The sequence below is a fragment of the Schistocerca cancellata genome, chromosome 9 (genome assembly GCF_023864275.1).
Source record: "Schistocerca cancellata isolate TAMUIC-IGC-003103 chromosome 9, iqSchCanc2.1, whole genome shotgun sequence".
Taxonomy (NCBI): Eukaryota; Metazoa; Arthropoda; class Insecta; order Orthoptera; family Acrididae; genus Schistocerca; species Schistocerca cancellata.
Window position 1 is genome coordinate 84,377,542 of NC_064634.1, and position 22,842 is coordinate 84,400,383.

General features: G+C 39.6%; 1 protein-coding gene across 1 annotated transcript in view; it reads left to right on the forward strand.

The window, feature by feature from the left end:
- The first annotated feature begins 11,562 nt into the window (after positions 1–11,562).
- LOC126101200 (uncharacterized) overlaps positions 11,563–22,842 on the forward strand; it is a 150,025-nt gene continuing 138,745 nt past the window's right edge. Inside the window, exons 1-4 of the mRNA XM_049911895.1 lie at positions 11,563–11,608; positions 13,935–14,121; positions 15,521–15,587; positions 15,684–15,781. Of these exons, the coding sequence (XP_049767852.1) occupies positions 11,575–11,608; positions 13,935–14,121; positions 15,521–15,587; positions 15,684–15,781 (386 nt within the window). The 5' untranslated portion in view covers positions 11,563–11,574. The remainder of the gene's footprint in view (positions 11,609–13,934; positions 14,122–15,520; positions 15,588–15,683; positions 15,782–22,842) is intronic.

A 22,842-nucleotide genomic window follows, 5' to 3' on the forward strand; every position in this document is an offset into this window, starting at 1 on the left:
TCGCGTATGATGCGGCATTTTTTCGCGTATCTCATTGTTTTATGATGTCAAATCTCCTGAACTGTGTGTTATACCATGATATAATTTTATAAGAGCATTTAGCGGCATATGTGAATACTGTCGGCGAAATTTTTTGGAAATACAATTATTAGAGAAGTAATGGGTACGTGGTTCTTGCCCCCACAGCGGTTGTAGCCAGACAGTAATGGATATGTGTTCCACCTTCGGTTGAAATCGGTCCACTGCTTTGGGAAGAGATGGAAAGAAGGCGCGCGCGCGCGCGCGCGCTTACACACACACACACACACACACACACACACACACACACACAAACTTTTATAAATGTATGGATATAATGAAGTACTGCAAAGGGAAAGAAGGTTCAAGTTCACCATCTCGTCAACGTCTAGGTCAGTGATTTTGTAGAAAGCTTAATTCAAGAAGTCTGGACGAGGATTTGGACCACCTTCCTCCTCCAGCGCTCCTCAACCACTGCATCACCTCACTCGGATGTTCTCAGAATAATCTCTCTTTTGGAGAGACGTTAAATGCACTATACTGTCGATCACAGGAAAAAATCTGAGCCAAGAGTAATTGCCAGCAAAAGCAGACAGCTGAGAAATAAAACCATTGCAGTTGCAAACATAATGTCTTAGGAGCTGTGGGCTCCTCTTAGGTGTCTTACCAACACTTCCATATGCTATAATTAGACAGTCAGTCCCATACTGGTTGGAAAAAAAAAAACTGATTAGCATGGACGCTGCGGTATGGTGGCAGCGGAAGCACGTCCTTACTGTGATGTAGGTGACGGTCTTTTTTTTTACAGTTACGTCTATACCCTGAAAAGCACTATGAAGCGCATGGTAGAGGATATGTCCTATTGTATCAGTTATAAGGGTTACATAGAGAGCGGCAAGAATGTTTCAATGCTCTGTGCCTGCTGTGATTAAACTAACCTTGTCCTCACCATTCCTATGGGAGCGATGTGTAGGAGGTTGCAGTATATTCGTAGATTTATCATTTAAGGCTGGTTCTTTGAAAGGGAAGCAGTGGTTGGGAAGGGAGTGAGACAGGGTCGTAGCATATCCCCAATGTTATTCAATCTATACAATGAGCAAGCAATAAAGGAAACAAAAGAAAAACTTGGAGTAGGAATTAAAATCCATGGAGAAGAAAGAAAAAAAATTGAGGTTTGCCGATGATATTGTAATTCTGTCAGAGACAGCAAAGGACCTGGAAGAGCAGTTGAACGGAATGGACACTGTCTTCAAAAGAGGCTGTAAGATGAACATCAACAAAAGCATAACGAGGGTAGTGGAATGTAGTCTAATTAAATCAGGTGATGCTGAGGGAATTAGATTAGGAAAGGACACACTTTAAGTAGTAGATGAGTTTTGCTATTTGGGGAGCAAAATAACTTATAAGGGGCGAAGTAGGGAGGATATAAAATGTAGACTGGCAATGGAAAGAAAAGCGCTTCTGAAGAGAAACTTGTTAACATCGAGTATAGATTTGTCAGGTCTTTGTAGCCATGTATGGATGTGAAACGTGGACGATAAATCGTTTAGACAAGAAGATAATAGAAGCTTTCGAAATGTGGCGCTACAGAAGAATGCTGAAGATTAGAGGGGTAGTTCACGTAACTAACGAGGAGGTAGTGAATAGAATTGGGGACAAGAGGAATTGGTGGCACAACTTGTTTAGAAGGGATCAGCTGGTAGGGCATGTTCTGAGGCATCAAGGGATCACATATTTAATGTTGGAGGGCAGTGTGGAGGGTGAAAAGCGTAGAGGGAGACCAAGAAGTGAATACACTAAGCAGATTCAGAAGGAATTAGGGCGCAGTAGTTACTTGGAAATGAAGAAGCTTGCACAGGATAGAGTAGCATGGAGAGCTGCATCAAACCAGTCTCTGGACTGAAGGCCACAAAAACAACAATAATCAAGACCTGACTGTATATTTGTGCAGCTTCTTTCAGACTGTACTTCACGGTAGAGATCTGCATCATCTGCGTAACGTCTGAGGTTACTATTAATGTTGTTCACAAGATCATTAATATACAAGGTGAACAACGACGTACCAAACACGTTTTCCTCGGGTACACCTTAAGTTGTGTCTCCATTTAACGATGGTTCCGTACGCAAGATAACTTGCTGCGCCCTCCCTACCAAAAATACTCAATCCAATAAAAAATTTCGCTTGATACTCCACACGATCGTCCTATTGGTAAAGAGTATAGGTGTGCAACTGAGTAAAATGCTTTTCGGAAATCGAGACATACTGCGTCGAGCTAACTTCCTTGATCCATGGTTTTCAGTACGTCATGAGAAAGTGCGAGTTGGTTTTCATATGATCGATGGTTTCGAAATCCGTGCTGGTTGGCATGGAAGCAGCTCATTCTGTTCGAGATACCTCATTATATTTGAGCTCAGAAACATTCTAAGATTCTACAACAAATGGCTGTCAAGCATATTAGAAATAGTTTTGTGGATTACTTTTGCTGCCCTCCTTGTAACTGAGTGTGACCTGCGCTTTTTTTTCCGACTACTGGCCATGGTTTCTTGTTCGCGGCATCTACGATAGATTAACAGAAGGGCTAACTCATACGCAAATTGGAAATTCCATCAGGCCCTGCAGCTTTGTCCAATTTCAACGATTTAAGTCATTTTTGTCATCGCTACTTAATATGTATTTCACTCATATTTTCAGTCTTACGGGAATTAAATTTGGGCAATAGTACTGTGTTTTCCTTTACAAAGGAACATTTGAAAACAGAGTTAAGCATTTCTACTTTTGCTTTGCTACTCTCAATTTAAGCCCTGTCTCATCCATGGGTGACCTAACACTAACTTTGGTGGCGCTAACAGCCTTTAAATACGACCAGAATTTCTTTGGTTTTGTGGAAGAGCTTTTGACAATATTCCTTTTATGGCAGTCATTTAAGGCTTCAAGTTTTGTTCTCTTTAGAGCCAGACGCGTTTCATTCAGCACCTCTCCGTATGTAGCCCTACACTATGTTTTATACCTTTTATGCGGTAGTCTTGTTTCTTCAGAGGTTTCTTTACAGTGACTGCATACCACGAAGGGTTCCTCCCATCAACAACCGCTCTACTGCGTACATATCTATCCAGTCTATGGTCAACTACTGCATATAAATGGATAACTATTGATGTGAGTTTTTAAGTTTCGGGGTATGTCATGTCATAAAAACAGAATTTTATAGGTAACACAAAAATCTTATTATATCCCTCAGAATTGATATATAACCCCTCGATATATGAATAAGATCTCTGTATACTAGATTCCAGAGGTGAGGGGAAAGTGAGCCCTCCTTCCTTCCTTCCTTTCTTCCTCTCTCCCCCCCCCCCCCCCCCCACCACCACCACCACTGAGCACGCCTTTGCAACTCTAGTTGACAACAGAGACGTGGAAACAGATTTTAAGTAACGCGTCTACAGAGAGAAGGAAGCACTTCAAACTAGTTCGCTGCCAGTCTACTGGTACTTTTGGTGGTTAAATTACCATTTTGTTAACATAGCGGTTGATTGCTTAAAATAAAATGATCTGTATATTAACGACCAACTGCAGCCGCAACTGATCACTTTGACTGACTCATGACTAATTTTTCTCCACATCTCCAGATGACGAGCAAGGGTTTCATTTGTGAAACAGTTGTAGTTTGTAGGATGGAGATTCACATGGGAGAAATAATGTACTTACTGGTCAAGGCATCGTACGTGCATCATCAACTCAAAATACTAGACACTTCAGCTTAGTGAAATAGGAAAAGACATCCTTCAAATGCTTGAAGCATCCTTTGAATGCTTGCAGCAAAGGAGATGTGCCAGTGCTTAACAGTTGCTTGTACATGGAAGAAACAGTACTTTGATTTCGTGCTGAAAATAGAACAAACGCATAAATATATTAGGTGAGCAATGGGTAAAACTTCTGGACGATGTCCCTGGGGCCAAGAAGAGAAGGCAGTCCATATGTCACCCTAAATCCTTCTGTTTCAATTTAACAGCTCACTTAATGTAACATCGGCATGTTGCTGTCTGTCAAAATATCTATATCCTAATCGCAACCTGAATGAAAAGGTTCTCGTTTGCGGACATGCGCAAGAAAGATTAGGTTTTTACGAGACATTTAGACTTAGAGAGTTTTGTTTACAAAGCACAATTTCGGTTTATACATGAAAGAGGCAACGGCAGTTGCCTCCTCTGCGGACTGCGCTTAACGTTAACTGTCAACTTGTTCTGCGAAATAGTTCTGTTTACGGAGCGTCCTTATAGTAGTCGTGAAGTGTATGTTCGTTAAAATACTGTACTGTCGTAAAATTCGCTAAGGAAAATATATTCCCTATTGGTCAAGACTTACAGTCTATCTTCGTTTGCAACAGTAAAACAATAGGTAGCTGAAAAGATAATTCAGATAATGGATATCTCATAACAGCAACCACTGTCGAATACGCCGAGAAGTTGCAGAAACGGGTTCGGACTGTCAACGATTAAGCGTTTACGAGACAGCCGACAACAGCCATATCCGGGAGAAAGAGGATGATACGTTTTACACACAAGTAGGGAAAAGCTTGATGAAAGTAAAAATGACTAAAAGCGACTGTGAATCAGCCACGTTTATGCTGTTTTAAAAGGAATCCAATCGATTTTGCGCGTCAGTTTGTCATTGCGAATATGATCGTTTAACACCAAACACCAGGAACGAGACGCCAAGCAGACGTGTTGGAAGTTGGTGGGCATGTGCCAATAAAGGTGAAGTTGATCTCATCTGTTAGATTATCGTTGGAATTTTCTGAAATACAAAAGAGGGTTCGTCTTATCGTTTACCTTCCTTAGGGTGGAAGAGATAACAGCCCAATACTATGAAGACTTTCTCGACCAATGCCATGGGGAAAAAAAGTAGGCCGAAACTGCAAAAACAAAAAATAGCCTTCATCAGGATGATACATCGTCCACAAAGGTACTTTCGGAACGAAAAAACTGAGGGAATTTAATTCGGGAGTGGAATCTTCGAAAAACAGTATTTCTTCGCTAGCTGGTGTAATAATGTCACTACCCTCGGGATCCTTACTCCTAAATAGGAATGGGTGCACAATGCATAATCATGTTAATAATGGGGCTTGTGGAAGTAAAGTTGTCTTCAGTCCGAAGCTTTGTTGGAATACCGTAGTGCTTTCCTAGGTATGGTCCTACTGGAGGTGGTATTTCCTTGTCTTCCTCCAATTTGATTTACCAAGCCAGTTATACTGTCCTACCGTTTCAAAGTATGCTCAAAGTTTGAACAGAGGTGCAACTTGGAACTGGCACATGACCAAATCATTGCCAGAGGTGGAAAAAACTGATATACGTCAGAATATGTCTTACAACCAAATAAGGATTGAATTGCAGAACTTTATAGAGTCATAGTCTGACACTTTACTACTTTTTACAGAAACATGATAATTATGTATAGTGCGTCAAACAACAAAGAAGAACAATGTGACTCATGTGTCATGTACCCGACCGAAGCAATGATTAGCGCGAAGCAATGATTAGCGCACTGTCTTCTTATCGCGTACACCGTTCCGCTAGAGAATAATAATTGCTTGCGAATGTGCGATTTACATACGGTTTCGTTCCCCGCGGTGTTCGCGAATGAACTCAAAATTGGTGGAAATGGTTTCGAGAACTTTTACAAAATACAAACCTTTAAAGGGATATGCAGAGAACCTTTATCTCGTTTGCTTCATTTGCACGGAATACATGGTGAATGATGAAATGGATGTGAAGGGGGAGGGATCGGCGAGTGGATGATGGGAAACGATGGAGAGGGAAGGGTGAAACCTTGAACAATAGTTAACGCTCCGTCTTCGAGCCTGAGCAATCTAAAAGTTCATCTTTAATTACAAGCTAATGCGTTGATTCCGTATTGTGAAACCCTCTACTCATCCCAAACTTGTCGGTGATGTAAATATATAAACTGTCATTTAACCACATTTTCCTGGCCGAAACTGGTCTTTGGAATCTATCAACGTAGTTTCAAGACCTTTGCTGTATTATGTGGACATGGACCAAGGGCGCTTATACGACTGTTGGTGGGGTGCAAGGACCGGGGGGGGGGGGGGGGGGCAGTGACATTGCGCTCTCTCTCGGTATATACGAAGGCATCATGCTACGGTTATTGCACGAGTCACGTCAGCCCAGAAGTACCATCACGACAGCCGCTGACCTGCAACGGGATTATTTGCCTCTTGCAGAATTTCTCTGTTGCTAGACAACAATGTGCCCCAACGTTCACTTTTACCTAGTTTCCTCTTATGACGATTTGACCTATGAGTTATCTGTAATACTTGAACCATCTTACATTATGCTCATTTTTCTTGAGGACTGTCGTATTTCTGGTCACCTACTATCTCTGATAACATCTTACGTCAATGCACTGGATTCAGTTGAAATGGAGAGCGAGATCTGCCATCACATTCCTGATACGAACACGCCCTTTTTTGTTTACTAATTAAACAAATTTCAACAAATCCACTTACCCATGGCATCCTTTCTTTGCGAAATAAGAAATGAGGTGCCGGTCAAAATTTTTATACTGATGACTTTGACGTTTCTCCACGACTCACCTGACAAATTCAAACGACTGATGTACTTATGCGTGTATCATCTAATCAATGACACCGCGTTTCCTATTTTCGCATGTGAGGGTAACATAAGGAGCAAAAAGGGCAGTTCCATACTTCCTAACAACTTGACTATTTTACCACCTTCCGTTAAAAGCAATTACTCAGCTGCAAATGTTTTCCAGCTGGATTGTTATAAACGATGAAATGCAAACTTTTTCAGAAGTGTACACAACAAAAACAGAACGAGCGCCAACAGCGAAGATACGTATGGAATTTTTGTTTACGCCATTCACGAAAGACTGATTCTCGCCTCCGTCACCGAAATGTGCGCTTAATGTATTGAATAAGAAGTACTGAAAAAGATGCCAACAGCTTCAGAAATAACTACACTAATCACATAGGTTTCTTATATAGCTGAGCAGAATTAATGACCTCTTGCGTCATTTATTCGACTTTACACAACGAAAAGTTTAAAATACTTTTATGAAGCAAATGCCTACACCAGCAAACTATAAGAAGTTTATATTGTTTCATACCAATTGATTCTCGCTAAAATAAAACATTGAGTTTCCTTCCGTTTTTACAAAACTAAGTTGTCTTATATCTGGCCCAATATGTTCCATTAGAATCCGTAGAGAATCCAAATTAAGTACCTAAGTTACACATGATCTACATACTTCTTGGTGGGGAACTATTTGTCGCAGATCATACAGGAAAGCAGAAAAATATCCGGTACGTAGCCAAACCCTTAACGAAAGACCCAAGAGCAAACCCAACTGCGCAGCAGCAGAATATGGCGCGTGCTCACTGAAGGCTGTTCCTGTGCGCGCATGTTACACGAGTGTGTTTTCCTTTATTTCGCAACATTTACAGCTTTTGTCCGTAAACTATAGTCTGAGGCCAAGTGGTGAGTACGAAAATGACTACTGTTACGTTCCCGTAACTTCCTTCCCCTCACGTAAAATGGCACCATTTTTTCTCGCATGAAGTCACCTTCCATAATGTTTTGAGATACGAAAACTTACCTGCGATTGATATCCAGATTTAACAGGTTATCAGGCTGTGCAATCATTTGCATGTAGTGCTGTCGAGAAATGCTCCAGCGTCGTGAGTAGAAGATGTATTTCAGCTTTTAAAATTGATGTAGAATAGGTAATCTCAGCTTTATGTACGATTAATGTTGCTTACGAATTTCAGTAACATCTTTTTTGACAGTTTCATTCAACATAAAATAGCGAGATTCCGATTTAATTCTTTTACCCAGAACATAGTGTACGCATGACTTAACAGTTGACGACAACGAGTTCAAATAAACAAAGAGTTCGAATGCCAGGCTCTAAGCTATATCTTGTCACTTTCGTAACATACCACTCTCTGAGTAACGTCAAAAAATTGTCACTTCCGCCTACACACTTACCTTCAAAACTAAACGGAAGGCATTAGCATACGCTTAAAAGGAATTTCCACAAGGAGAGTTTGAAGGAGGCTATTTATTTTTGGAATAAGGTGCCGCTGCAGCTTCGCTTTTGTTTCTCAGCACTGATTATACCTGCTCACTTATTTCTTTCCCTTTAAAATCACAACGTGTCAAATACCCTGTAATAAAAATATAACACGCTATACAACTCAAATTCTATACAACAACTGTGACTGTACGTACGAATATACGTACATTCCCTTCACTATATTCCTCTATTGTATATCACAAAGCGGCCAATATCACGCTGTGTTGCATTGAACTCCATCATATATCGTAGCACACCCAGGAGAACACTTCACTGGAAATTCCACGAGCTGCTGCAAAGCAGAACTACTACGATAGCAGCAACGTCGCGACTGTCTTAACTGCGTGCGCGCATGAATACACATAACTCACAACGTAGTACCAGCAGAAATCCACTAAATAGCAATTTACACGTAGGAATGTTGTCAGTACATATGTGTTTGCGCTGTAAGAATTGCACAGCGACTTGTAATAATACGTTGGATGTACGAAAACATCCACGCGATTCCACGCAACCCATTTACATCATCACCGAATTAAATCCTATCCTTTTTCTCTGTGCTATTGAAATTAAATACTTAAGCGTTTCAATTACCACGCGTACTAACATGTAGACAATACCGTTCCAGATGAACACGAGTATTGAGATAGCTTAACGTACGTGCCATTGCGTCCGTCCAACTCCAAGAACTAATGTAGAGAGAATCGATGGCTCTCACTGGCAGATTTCAAGCGCGTACTCACAGACTGCCACCTGGTGGTAATATGAACAACTAGAATTCCCTGGGCCTTAACTCTGGCTTGTGCTGGGCGATTCAGTCTTGTTTTGCAGATGAAGGAGCGGACAAGAAAATGTATCGTCAAGATCGAATGGAATTTGAATTATGTTTTGAGAGACACTGTTAAAAGACAGATACAGTCGTCTTAATTATATGAAAGGTAAGTTTGCAGGGACAGAAGAATACTGAATGGTTTTCGTTGATGTGTGAACGACTTGAAAAGCTCGTCAAATGCCAGAATGCAACGTCGCCATTTGTACCATGGAACATGAAGCAGATGAGTGCAGATGAGCGATCAGTTTTATGTTTGGACAGAATGCAACAGTTAGGGCGTGTGCTTCGGGATTCAAGAACGAAAACTGCATGTGAAGGCTGCATGTTTCTTGAAAGGCGCAAGCGAAACACTCGAATTTCGTGTGAGCCGAAAACAATTAACGAATAGGTTTCCAAGCAGTTAAGTCCAAACATGGCACACTATAGAACAGAGTGAAAGAAGAGATGTTTCATGGTGTCTTGTGCTGAAGATACAAACTTGGTAGACTTGGATAGTGGCGCTGTTGGACATGAAGCTTGAACTTTGCCAAGATTTGGAACCGCGTCAATGTGGGAAAGTGAGGAGCTGCTTAAAACAAAATAAGAGGAAAAATCGACAGTATCAATCACTTGTGTGTGCCCAGATTTTTTTGTGAAGGTAAAAGGAATACTCCGCTGATCTGGAGAGTTTCAGCACTGTTGGAAAATTGTTGCAGAGCACGACGAACCCTATACGCAGTAGCTGTGTTTCAAAAAATACTGTAATCGCCAATTTCATTAATGCGTATAGACATTAATCAGAATATGTGGAGCAGTGTTGTTGAACATCGTTTTGTGGGAGAGAGCGTATTTCTGGAAAAATGCTCCAATTTTACTAGAACAATAAGGTACATGGAATTGCATTAAAAGTGGTGATGAGTTAGCGTAGGTATTAACCGTTGCAGTGTGAAGCAAACGTAAACTACACATATAGTAGAATGTTGATAGTGTCTGATATTTTGGAACTGCAATAAAATTAATCGTTGCAGATAACTGACAAGATTGTCTTTTGACAAATACACCAATGGACTAAGTGAGAAATAGTGAAAACTTTTTCGCAAACTGTTTGGCATGGTTCTGAAAAGAAACAAACTTCCGCCCAATCTTGGTTATATGCCGCGTTTTCTAAGAGAAGCCTTTGCATGCGGCGTGTTCCGAAATGTCAATATTTAGGCCATTTTTTAAGTGGTGAACGGTATATCAGTGTTTTTTTTTGTCTTGCCATAACAGATACGACAGTTTTTCTGGAGAGAGGGTGCATTTTCATTCTTAAATCGTAAATATTTTTTTTACTATTGCTTGCAAACAATGTGTATTACGTGTTCACTCGTAAACGGCATCCACACTGTTGTCATTTATGTAGGATAATATAGTTCACACGTGAAAACAGTGGATAGCTCTCATCTGTTATTTTGTTTATTACGTTTTCCATAACTCATCGAAGTTACTACATACGGCACACATGGTGGTTTTGTTTCCAGTTTGCGAGTGGCATTCACGACATAAATGTGACTATCTCACTAGGGTATAATGAAGGCCTTAATTATGACATTTTGAAGGCTGTTTTGTGCTTGATATGTACTGTTCAAAGTGGATTTTAGTAAGACCTTTATATTAAGATTCAAGGTTTTGTTCCACACTAAATACACTGAAGAACACTTAGTTATTTTCATTTTGTAGTTTACATAAATAATGTTTCACGAGGTGTAAGTTATTCTACCGACTCAAGAAATGTGTTGCTGTATTTGTACTTCTTTTATGCCATTATTAGGTGTTACAGACAAACACTGTTGAAAATCAATCGTGAGAGAATGTTTTCCATGAAGAATGTATGGAATCTTATGCCCAGAAGTGTGATAAACATGTTTGTAGTTACTTTATGTACTGATTTCCAGCCTGGTTTCCATTAATGTTGCACGAGATGTAGCACATTCACATGCTGAGTAAGTGATGAAAACTGCTGCCTGCTTCTCACTTAAAAATCACACATACAAAGTACTGTATGGCCAGTGGATGAACTCACAAAGCTCAGTGTATTGTGATGCCCATTCATTGTCACCTGTAAACTCTCACTAAGTGAAAGTCTTGTTCAGCAAATTTCTTAAACAACACAAAATTGTGATCACACATTTAGCAATGAAATTGTAAATTTTATGTAGTGGTTCTGTTAGGACTCTATATCTCATTAGTTGAAACCTCATTATGTGTGCTGCTAAGTTTTTAACTGTTGTCAAATGAGGCATTCATTGTTTTTGAGAGTAGAGCTTTACTATTTTGTTCATATTTGTGGCAGGAGGGAGTGATCTTTAACAGCACAAAATGAATTAAATATGAAATCATTCATCAGAAACAAACTTAGCCAGAACATTGTCTCCGATAACATTGTAAAGGCTAAACAGCTACATATCCACCTTGTATTCTGCCTTACATGTTTTGATTTGCATTTTGCACTGCTACTGCATTGTAAGTGTTGTATACTGTATTGTTTATATGTATTTGATATAACCTTTGTGATACAAAATTGTTGCTTACACTAACCAACTACTGATTTTGCTTTGCTCTTTCAGGCACTGAATAATCATCATAAAAGGGCATGATGGCTGAAAATAAGCAAACTTGGGATGCAGGTAAGCTGGCATTTCATTCTCCATGCAGCAGCAGTATTAATTACTGTAAAGTAAGATGCCAGTATATAAGTTGTTTGCATACTAATATATTTAAGTTACGTTACAGTTGTTGGAAGAACAGTTGTTTTGTGATCTTCAACTCTGTGTGGGAGCACAGAAAATGTAGTGTTTGAAACTTGCAGGAAAAAGTACTTTACAATTTGTTTACCTTGAAAAGACAAGTTAAACTTAAACTGCTTTGCAGAAGTAGCTCAGTCACATGCAGAAAGGTGAATGTACCCAAGTGGAACTTCCTTCTTTTTTTGGGGGAGTGGGGGGGGGGGGGGGAGTGGTGGGAGATGTTCGATATTCATAAAATAAAGATATCACCACCCTCATATCTTGCTTTGAATAGTACATGCATTACATGATACGGTTCTTACTGGTGTTATGCAAATGTCTTTTCCTCTCCTTCGAACTGACTCACTGGTACATTTATAGGGGATTTACAATTTAATGCTGAATCTTGCACCTTGAGACCAGTTGATACTTGTTTTTATACATATTCTGACAACCATCCAGTGATCCAAAAATTATTTGTAGTGGCAAAATAAGAAGTCGAAACTTGGTAAGACATATGATAAGTTGTGGAATACTTCAGTTGTCTGCTGTAGAAATGGGATTGTAGAAAAAATTGATGTAACTGATGTAAATTTGAATCAAAAATGCAGTTTGTCCAGGATGAATGCAAACAATACCAAATGATTTCTAGGAGCAATGTACTTACATATCCACCAGATCATACTTGATTAGAGCAAGAAGTGTACATTCAGGAATATTTATGTTGGTAGATATGATTCTCAGGAACATGACATGTTCCATAGGATGCTTTTGCTTCCGATATTTTGTCTTAACCCTTAGCCACAGTTAATTCTTCAATAATTAATTTGAGGCCAACAGATTTTCATGTGCATCCTATTCCAGCCCCCTCTATTTTTAATAACAGATTTTGATCAGTACAGTTCATAAGCCTCTGTGGAAATCCTAATCCCTCAGATTGGACCCGCTGTTGGAAAGAAGTAGGATAATACCTACCCAATAGTGACTGGTGCACTGTTATGCCATTATATGAGGATTTTTTTTTTTCTCTCTGTAGCATCATAGTGTGTAGGAAGACTTTGCTCAAGATACTCTTTCGTGCCATGTTAGTTCTTTATTTTGTCATAATTTTCATCCTCTTATGTTGCTTTTTTTGTAACTTGCACTCTTGATTATAGAATTTTAACAGTAACATTAACCAAAAATCAAATTTCATGTGATGTCCTCAATGATAAGATAATGGGGACTGACTTGTTTAATAGGCTTTTTGCTGACCACGGTGTTTGAGTCCCCCCCCCCTCCCCCCCCTTTCCCCCGTTATTATGACCACCATGGTTTTTTGTTGATCCTTTATCTATGCTGCTGCTAGCTAAATTGTACCATAATTTCTTGAACAAAGTCTGCTCCCCCCCCCCTTCTCTCTAGTTCATTTAAGCTTACTACTGTTCTGTGCTGACTAAATAACTTTTCAAATGCTGCATGTTCACACCACTTTGGACATAGTTGCACATGATGCAACTGACTGGCTGCCTGTCTTTGAGATACCTTCACAACATATTTTCATTAAAAAAAAATTACCTTCATTCAAAGTTGTACGGGCTGGATGTTGGCCATTTTCACAGACGGATAGATAACGCTGTATTTAGCAAATCACAGTGTTAACAGTTTATTGAGGAGAGAACACAGAAGAAACCTAAATAATTTTGATGAAGGAAATTGCGATATGGCTGAAGGTGAAGCAACAATAGGTGTAAAAATTAATTCACATGATAAAAGATGTGGTTCTGCTGAAAATTGTAGCAGTAACTTCCAGTTAAAAATCTGTGGTAACCATGGCCAGGGTAAAGATAACCAGTCACTGTTAAGTGAAGGCATAGAGAGGTGGAAACAAATGTTAACAAAAACTACAATATTATAATTTATCTTGGAGACTTCCATTCTATTTCTTCTCCAGATAGTGTGTGTGTGTGTGTGTGTGTGTGTGTGTGTGTGTGTGTGTGTGTGTGTGTGTGTGTGTGTGTGTGTGTGCGTGTGTGCGTGCGCGCGCGCGCACATAGTCCTAATCAGCTTAGAGGTGTGGTGTTACAGTTGAGCCGAATATGATGTGTATGATACTGAAATATTAATAGGCACAGATGTATTTTTAAGTGAATATTTCCTAGGAAATGAAGTCATTTCATGTGAATATGCGTGTCTTACTCCCAGCTCAGCTTACATGAGCAACCCATTTAAAAATTTAATGTTTTAGGTGGAGGTAAGGATCTCAGTACTGAAGAATGCGGTCAGCAAGAAGCCAAGTTTAGACAGATGCAGGAGTATATACCGTTTCTTGAAACAATGATATCAAAATTAGAGCGTACACGTGATAAGTCTCGAGAGGCACAGCTTTCAAAAATGAAAAGCTTGCATGCCGTCCTCACAAATTCTAAGAAAATGTAAGTATAGTTATTTTATCAGTTAATTACTTCAATATACTGTCATGGTGCAGTATTGTAGTACTCATTGCCTGTTTTATCTACATAGTTCAAATTGGAATCAATACTTCTAATATCTGCCAGAACGCAGTCAGAATAATATTAATTAAAATTAAACTAAATATTATGGAGATGACAGCTGAACTGAATAATGTTTAAATTGTTGGGACTTTGATAAATTGTTTTGAAGGGGACGAAGCAAAGGTTATCCTTTGCTTCGTAAAAGTAAGCAAAAAACCCAGTCACATTATTATAATTCCAAACAATTTTGTCCAGTCAGTCTTTACAACAGACTACAAAATATGTTGCAACAAAAGGAAAAAGTACCCTAATAGTTATGATTTCAGTCATTGTTGTGCCTTCAAGCTACGGAAACCAGAATTTTGATTATCATATCCTGAAATGAGGGACATCTTACCGAGGATCCTTCCCACCCCTCCTAAAATGGTGTTCTGTTGTTGCAACCATTGCAAACTTTTTATATTGGTATCACTACCAACCAGCTGTCCACCAGGATGAATGGCCACCACTAAACTGGCCAAGGGCAAAGTGGACCACTCTGTGGCACAACATGCAGCTGAACATAACATGCTTGATTTTAATGGCTGCTTCACAACCTGGGCCACATAGATCCTTCCCTCCACCACCAGCTTTTCTGAACTGTACAGGTGGCAGTTACCCTTACAGTGCATTCTCCGCTCCCGACCTTATCTTGGCCTCAACCTACAGTAACCTGTTGTTCCACACCCTCCACCCAACAGTTTTCTCCCTTTCTGTCCTACACTACCTCCCAGTTCATGTCCTTCACCCTCATTGTTGCTCTCTCTGTCAACACACCCATGTCTCTCAGCCATCTCCGTCCTGTCCTTTTCCATCCCCCCCCCCCCCCCCCCCCCCGTCCCTTCCTCCTTCATACAAAGCCTCACGATGCTGCACCTGGCAACTGTGTCCTGCTGCCTTCTAGTCTCTGCATGCTTCACCAGACAGCCCTCTTCCGTCCCCCCCTCGTACTTTTCTCTCCCTCCCCCTTCCCTGCTCCACTACTGTTTGCTTCTTTCGTTCAGTGAAAGAATTGTAGTCTGGCCAGAGCAGTCGGGATAACAATCCTGTGCATAAGGTGCGCGCATGGGTGCGTGCGTGTTCCTTTCATTTCTGAAGAAGGCTACGGCTGAAAGCTTAGTGCGTGACAGTCTCTCTCCATTTAATTTTTCAAGAATAGATTACAATAATTGAAAAAATAGTAAATTTAATGAAATCTAGTGAGGCTTATACCAATGTAAAATATGTTGCAGTAACTATAGAGAAGCAGCTGGGCCTGCTCCATGCTCTGAATTAACTTGATTTTAATGGTTATTTGTAGGCTGAAGATTGAGACACTGATGAAGTGTGAGGAAGTTCTGAAGAAGTTGAGGGAGAAGGTTGACAAGGTATTTATATTGATCTCTCTCTCTCTCTCTCTCTCTCTCTCTCTCTCGGGTGAATTATTAGTAATCGAGGTTCTTGATAATTCGTTTGTTTTTAAGGTTCCAGGAATACAGGAGAGCCTCAGTGCAGGAACTAAGCAAGAAAATGCTACTGTTGGTGGCGAATTAACCAAAAGTGCAACTACAAGGGATAAGAGGTAAAGTTTTTAATGCAATTGATTCATATTATAAGTAACTTGGTTAATGATGGAATATGGTTGTTCAGCTTGCCATGTATAAGTATGAGGGTTGAATGAAAAGTAATGCCTCCACCTTCGTTAATTGAGTTTGGATGGGAATATTTTAATAAATCAAAAGCAGAAATAATCCTTAGAATGCAATCTTTAATTACCAATCTTCACTCTTTCACATAATCACCAGCCAATTGGATACATTTCTGCCAACGATGAACAAATTTTCTGAAGCCGTCATGGAAGAAGTCGACACACACTTTCTGCAACCACAGTCTCACAGTTCTCTCAACGTCTGCATCAGAAGCATAATGATGTCTCCGCAGATCATCTTTCATTATTGGGAACAGATGGAAGTCAGATGGTGCTAAATCTGGACTGTATGGAAGAGGCCGTACAGTGGTGAGATTCAGTCTCTGACGTTCTGCTGTGGTGGCACGTGAAGTGTGTGGTTTGGCATTGTCGTGTTGCATGAAAACATGTGACCCAACAGTCTTGTGAAATGCCGATTGTGCTTGCAATTTCTCTCTGAGTGATAAGACGATCGTCTTGAATCAGTCTGTCAACATTTTGCTTTGGAAACTCAGTGGTTGCTGTCACAGGACGTCCAACTCTGTTTGTCATGCAGGTCAGATGTTTCCACCTCAACGTCTTTAAACTTAACTGGCCCAACGATGCGCAGTACTCGTGTCAACACAATCACCATAAACTGCTTTCATTCTCTGATGGATTTTCTTTGGGGTGACACTTTCTGCTGTCAAGAATTCAATGACTGCACGTTGCTTAAATCACATCGACAGACTGTCTGCACAGAGCTCTATACTTGACACTGTAACAACGCAACCGTTCAATGCTAAAGCTTCCCGACAAATGGAGCTGTAGAGAAGAGGCTATGGAACAAGATGCTACCAACTGTTGAAGAGTTACGAAGGTGGAGGCATTACTTTCCAGTCAACTCTCGTGTTTAGGAACATTGCTCTTCCCCTTTGTTTTATTTATTAATACTGTTTTGATACCTGTGGTCTTGAATGCGATTCATGTTAAAATTAGGGCTTAAATGAAATATGTGTAGCCAACATTTCAGTGCAAAGATCTTCATACTCTCTCTCGGTGAGAAGAGTTTGCCAGTACCCTCACAAGTTAAGTAACCAACTTTCTACATTATGAGCTTGCAGACTGAGATTTTTGAGTTGGCCACCAGTGAAACGGTGTGTATAGTGTAGCAGTAAGTGGAAGGATGATGATGATGATGATGATGATGATGATGATGATGATGATGATGATGATGATGATGATGATGATGATGATTCCTGGCATTTGATACCAAAATACCTTGCTAACCATTAAAATTGCAAATCCATGAAGATGGCAAGCAACAGATGTTAAAATGGCATGAAGTGTACTGCATATTGGGGTACGAAAATGGTTAGCATTTTAGTGGAACTGTACAATGTAAGTAGGTAGGAGTGAAATTGTCTGCATTCTGTACATGAGGAAATATTACACAGTGCCTTTCTCATTCTGAAATTATTGATGTTATTTGTGAGACAGTCACGTTGTGCTTTGTGTTAGAAGGGGGCAACGTCTGCAGGCCTTGAGTGTCGGAATTAAACAGCAGCAGGATGACAGCCTATATGGAGACTGTAGTTTATTGTGCTGCGATAAGATTGCATGCTTTGGTTGCGGTGGAATAACCATCATTCGAGAATGGGATCAGTGGGTTCAAGAGGGCCATCTCAACACCAAGGAGGATTTTGGTTGCCGCAAATGAGTAGTACTGTAGAGGACATTTACGCATTGCTTGCTTGTCCTTGAAGAATTGTAACATATACCACATACCTTGAGTCAGAAAATGGACTTGTTTGCCACTGACAAGTATCCACAAGGATAGTGCAATTATGTCCATAGTGCCACAGACTCAAAATGGTGACCAGGATTGCAGCAACAGAGAGGGGTGAACTGACATTGGTGGAGTCGACGTAACTGTTCACAGGAGTGATGGCACATCGTCTCTTTAAGTGAATCCCAATTCTGAGCACAGCATCTTGATGAATATACTGTGACTTTTGCCAGAGATCCTTTGTCGTTGTGAAAAGGTCTGAGCATCTGATGTGATGGTATGGGATGCCATAGGGTATACAACATGATCACCTCTATAGTCAGATTGAAATTACTTGATGGTTGATGTAACTTGCCACTACAGTGTTGCCACATCCACTGCCGACTACCACTTGGTTATAGACAACATACAAACACAGCGGGTCACTTCACAAATAACATTAATGTGTAACACAGAGTGGTGATGGAAGTGGCAGCTGCGAAGTATGATGGAGATGGGAGATGATCTGTCAGCAATTGATTTTAAGTGACCAACATCTGAACTGCGGCAGATGATGGGTTTGTAACCCTGAATTTAAACATGTGTTCTAACCGAACCACAACCTTGTGATGTGCAGTATATCAGAGGAAACAACAATCAACAGTCTGTGCCAGGACTAAAATCATGATCACCTTGTTCAAGGCATTTAATGCTAACTGCCATGAGCAAACTTGAAACAGAAAAAAAAAAAAAAATTGATTTCAGCGCTAAAAGCAAACTTTAATTTCTTACTGTCATTGATTACCGTGAAACTAACCTTACACTGGCTACACGGGCTGATGCATTACCAACCAGTGAGAAATCCTGGTTGGTACTTGGGTTGGAGGTTATAGTTGACACAAGCATATTACAAATAGATGATAGAAAGAAAAATAAGAGCAAATAAAAATGTCGGTATGACAAGATAATAATGCAGCGAAGTATTAGAGAAAAACAAATTTAAATGAGTTAACTGAATAAAAATAATAAAGTCCTTGGATTAGATTAGAAAAATAAAAAATTTCATTGCAGTTGACAAGATTTGAACGTGTGATCTTCTACACATCAGATTAGTAAGATACCCACTCTGCTACCCCACTACATTGGGAAAAGTTGATGGATTTATGACTCTGATGACCCAGTAGCAATGATTAATTGCAGTGTTCAAAAATCCTGCTTCACACAATGTCATGCAAATTTTATCTAATGAAGCCAATCTCGGTGATTATAACAGCTGTATACATGACACTGAATTTTATCTTGTGCCAAAGGATCCAGTACTGTGTAGTTAGTGTTGTGTCTGAAACATGTGTATTTCATTAGCATCCTTGTGTTTTTGGCGTGGTTATCACTTGTGATGAAATATGAACTAAATAGGCCAGACCCAGGATTTGGGATCCAAACATATCAAGAAGGCAAACTGTACAATGAATTGGAAATGAATTGACTGTTGTGACAGTTTGGCAGTGGCGTGAAGTGTCAGCTGTCATGTAATTTTAATCAGACTATAGTTTCCATAGTTGGTAATTTGAATAGCAGCTGATACCTTATTCATTTGTTCAGGCTGGTGGGAATACCCTTTCTTTGAGGTCTCCATTGGGTTATCTTTCTAAAAGACCATTCGAGACTACATGTTGCATGTGCTGTCTTATCTTGATACAGAGGGTGTTCACATTATTGCTCTGAGCAGCACGTTCTCCAGTTCTCTTACATATTGAAAACATCTGGTCCTGGTTTGCCAAGACACTGGCGCACTACCACTTGCCTACCACTGTGATTGATGATGGAAGTGGCCAACTTGTACAAACACCTGGGATGTGAAATAGAACGATCGGTTGTGGTTAAAACAGGTGGTAGACTTTGGTTTAGTGGCAGAATACTGGGGAAATGCAGTCAGTTTACAATTGAGGCTGGTTATGAATCTTTTTTGTGACTGGTTCTAGAATATTGCTCAAGTGCCTGAGACCTGTACCAAATAGGATTAACAGGGGATATTGAACACGTACATAGAAGGTCAGCACAAATGGTCACAAGTTTGTTTGATCCGTGGGAGAGTGTTGCAGAGATACCGAAGGAACTGAACTGGAATTGTCATGAAGGTTGATGTAAGCTATCCCGAGAAAGTCTGTTAACAAAGTTTCAAGAACTGTGTTTAGGTGATGACTCTAGGAATATGCTACAACCCCCCTATGTATCACTCACATAGGGATTGTGAGGACAAGATTAGAATAATTACTACACACACACACACACACACACACACACACACACACACACACACACATATACATTCGGTCAATCTTCCCATGCTCCATACATGATCAGAATGGGAAGAGACCCTAATGACTGTTACAATGGGACTTTCCCCTCCATCATGCACTTCATGATGATTTACAGAGTGTAGATATAGATGAACTCTGGTATAGAATTGAAGCAGTGTGGATTTGTGTGTTTGTCATCCCAATTCAGTTTGATTATGCAGTTGCAGCCATTGTTGCTGTCAGAGGCTATAGCTCTGTAGTAAATTTCATATACTGTATACCCCCAAATCACTTACATACTTAATCACTGAATGTAGTTGCAGTAAATAAAATTTTGTCTTGCTATCCTTTCCCATTTCTAAATTTTAGTGGACAGCACTGTAGAAACTACTTTTGAGAAAACTGGGCAAGGAGGAAATTTCTCAGCCAGTTATAGACATGACATTTGTATCAGTGAAATTAAATTTTTGTTGTGCTGATACATGTTGCACAATAATGTAAATTAAATGCAAATAGTGTTTGTTTATAAAAAGTTTCCAAGGAAATTGGTGGTTGAACTTAAACATGCCCACACTTGTCTCGATGACCATTGATGTGAAGGACAACACAAAACTGGAACCACAGTCGAGAACACTGAGGTAGTGTGTGTGTTGTTGGATGATTAGCAATTAAGGGTGTGTGAATCCTTTCGTGGGCATGTCAGGAGAAACGAGTATGGCACATTTCGCAGTGAGAGTAAACAGTGAGAAACTCTGAACAAGATTGATGCAGGTTTTATTCCATTTTAATGAAAAGCAAGTATGAGCACTAGTTTTCAGCGGTGTTAATACCTTTTTCCAAAGAATTCAATGGATTTTGTTCCCAGTTTGCTGCTGGGGATGGAACATGATAGCACCGTTTCACACTGGAAACAACAAGTAAAATGATAACTGTGTGATACTGTGTAAGTCATCTGGACTTTTTGGAAGAAAAAATGAACTGCAAAAGAAAGAAAATCCTTTTCTCACCAGGTTAAGACATTTATCAACAAAGGTGATTTGACAGTGATAAACCTTTGTGATTTAAAGTAAGAGTTGTTGGAACACTACACTGTTCACTAGATTTGGCCCTCTCTTACTTTCAACAATTTGCAAACCTAAACAAATTTGTTGCTGAGTGAGTTATGGCTGCCATACATTGGTGCATTGCAATCTTTAACGAGTTGAAAGAAAGAAAAGAAAGTTCTTCCATGCAAGGATGAGTTTTTCTCCTTGTTGTGTTCTTACTTCTGTCTTAGTTTGGCAGGTTGACATTGGGTTTATTTTTGGGGGAGAGGGGGGGTTGAAATTTTAACTGGTCAGATGCAAGTAATCATTATAGTTTCATTGACTTCATTATGCTGTGCATCTCCAAAATGAGCAAACATTGTTGCTTATGTCCTCATACATGAATATAAATGTTTCACTGTTACAGTAGTGGAAAATTTTTGCTTTACCTGCATAAACATATAAGCCAAAAGTACTGCCTGATGAATTTGTCGAATACTGACAACAAATACTGCCACTGTAGATTGTACTACACCAGACTACACTAAACTTTATTCTATTTAAATTTTGGTTATAACATTAATTTTGAAGATAGTACACCAAACAAACTAGACATACAGAATTGCATGGGTTTTAAATAACATCTGCTACTAATGAACTTTTTCTTGATAGGATGTTGAACTCTAATATACCTTCTTTGTTCCTTATGGGGAAGCCATAGGACAAAAAATGACAACGACGCACTGTCAAAACAGAGAGAGACATTAGTCAATTTAGTAACACTGAAATATTGTTATGCACTTGTATTTTTTTTAAAAAAAGGGGGGGGGGGCAGAAAATCACAGGTGGTCCAGATGAATTAGACTTAGATTGGTGGTGTGGATCTTATCTTGCGGCCAATGACAGATGAATTAGTCAAAAACCTTCATTTGAAATGATTGGTTGACTCTTTGTTTTCACAGTATGCCATTTCTTGTTTTTCTTAAGCAAAACAGTGGTGTAAAAATGTGTTCAATTTTCTACTTCTGTTCATGCCTCTGACATTTCATCTTTTGTGTTCTGATTGACATGTGGATTAGAACTGTATCAGAAGTGTAGATTTGTAAATGAGGATAGTTTGAATATAGGGTACGGAGTTTTAAATTTTTTTCACATTGTGTCCACAGTCGATTGGTACATTATGTTGACTGTTGATACAGGCTTGTTGGATAATTGATTAAGAGGTGGAAATGATCTCAGTTTTTCAGATGCAGCAGCATATCTTCAGCAGTTGTCACTTCAGAATAGAAGCTTCTGGTTATATTCAATAATTTCTTGCATGAAGCGACTCTCAGATTGCCAGCCTAAAATTGTAGATTTTTTTACTAAAGTCTGGTTTTGAAGTCCATTGTCCCTTACGTGTCATAGTTGGTTCAGACTGATGGACCTCTGTATGAATGAATAGGGCCAATTGGATGCCATTTCTGTCTGTTTGAAATTGTTTGCAGTATTAGGCCAATATTACACTATTATATTTCTTTGTCAAAGTTCATATGTCAAATATTTATGTCAAAGAAATTTGATGGTGTAATAGAGGAGGTTATCAAATCTCACTTGTCGTCAAATAAACATGATCAAATCTAGGGCCTTGCCATCGATTTGATCATAAGTTGTTCATCTTCTGTTCAATGCAATGTGAAATGTAACAGTTTCGAGCACTATCATTGCTACAGCTATTTGACATCTCTGTAATGTGTTTGTAAACATGGCTTCAAAGTTACTTTGTTCCTTCGACTCTTTTTTTATAATAAACTTGCTTTGACTAGGCTGGGGAGGTGGGGGTGGGGAGGGGAGAGAGTGAGCAAGAAGCACAGTGCATGCTATTAATTGTGTGTTGACGGGCAC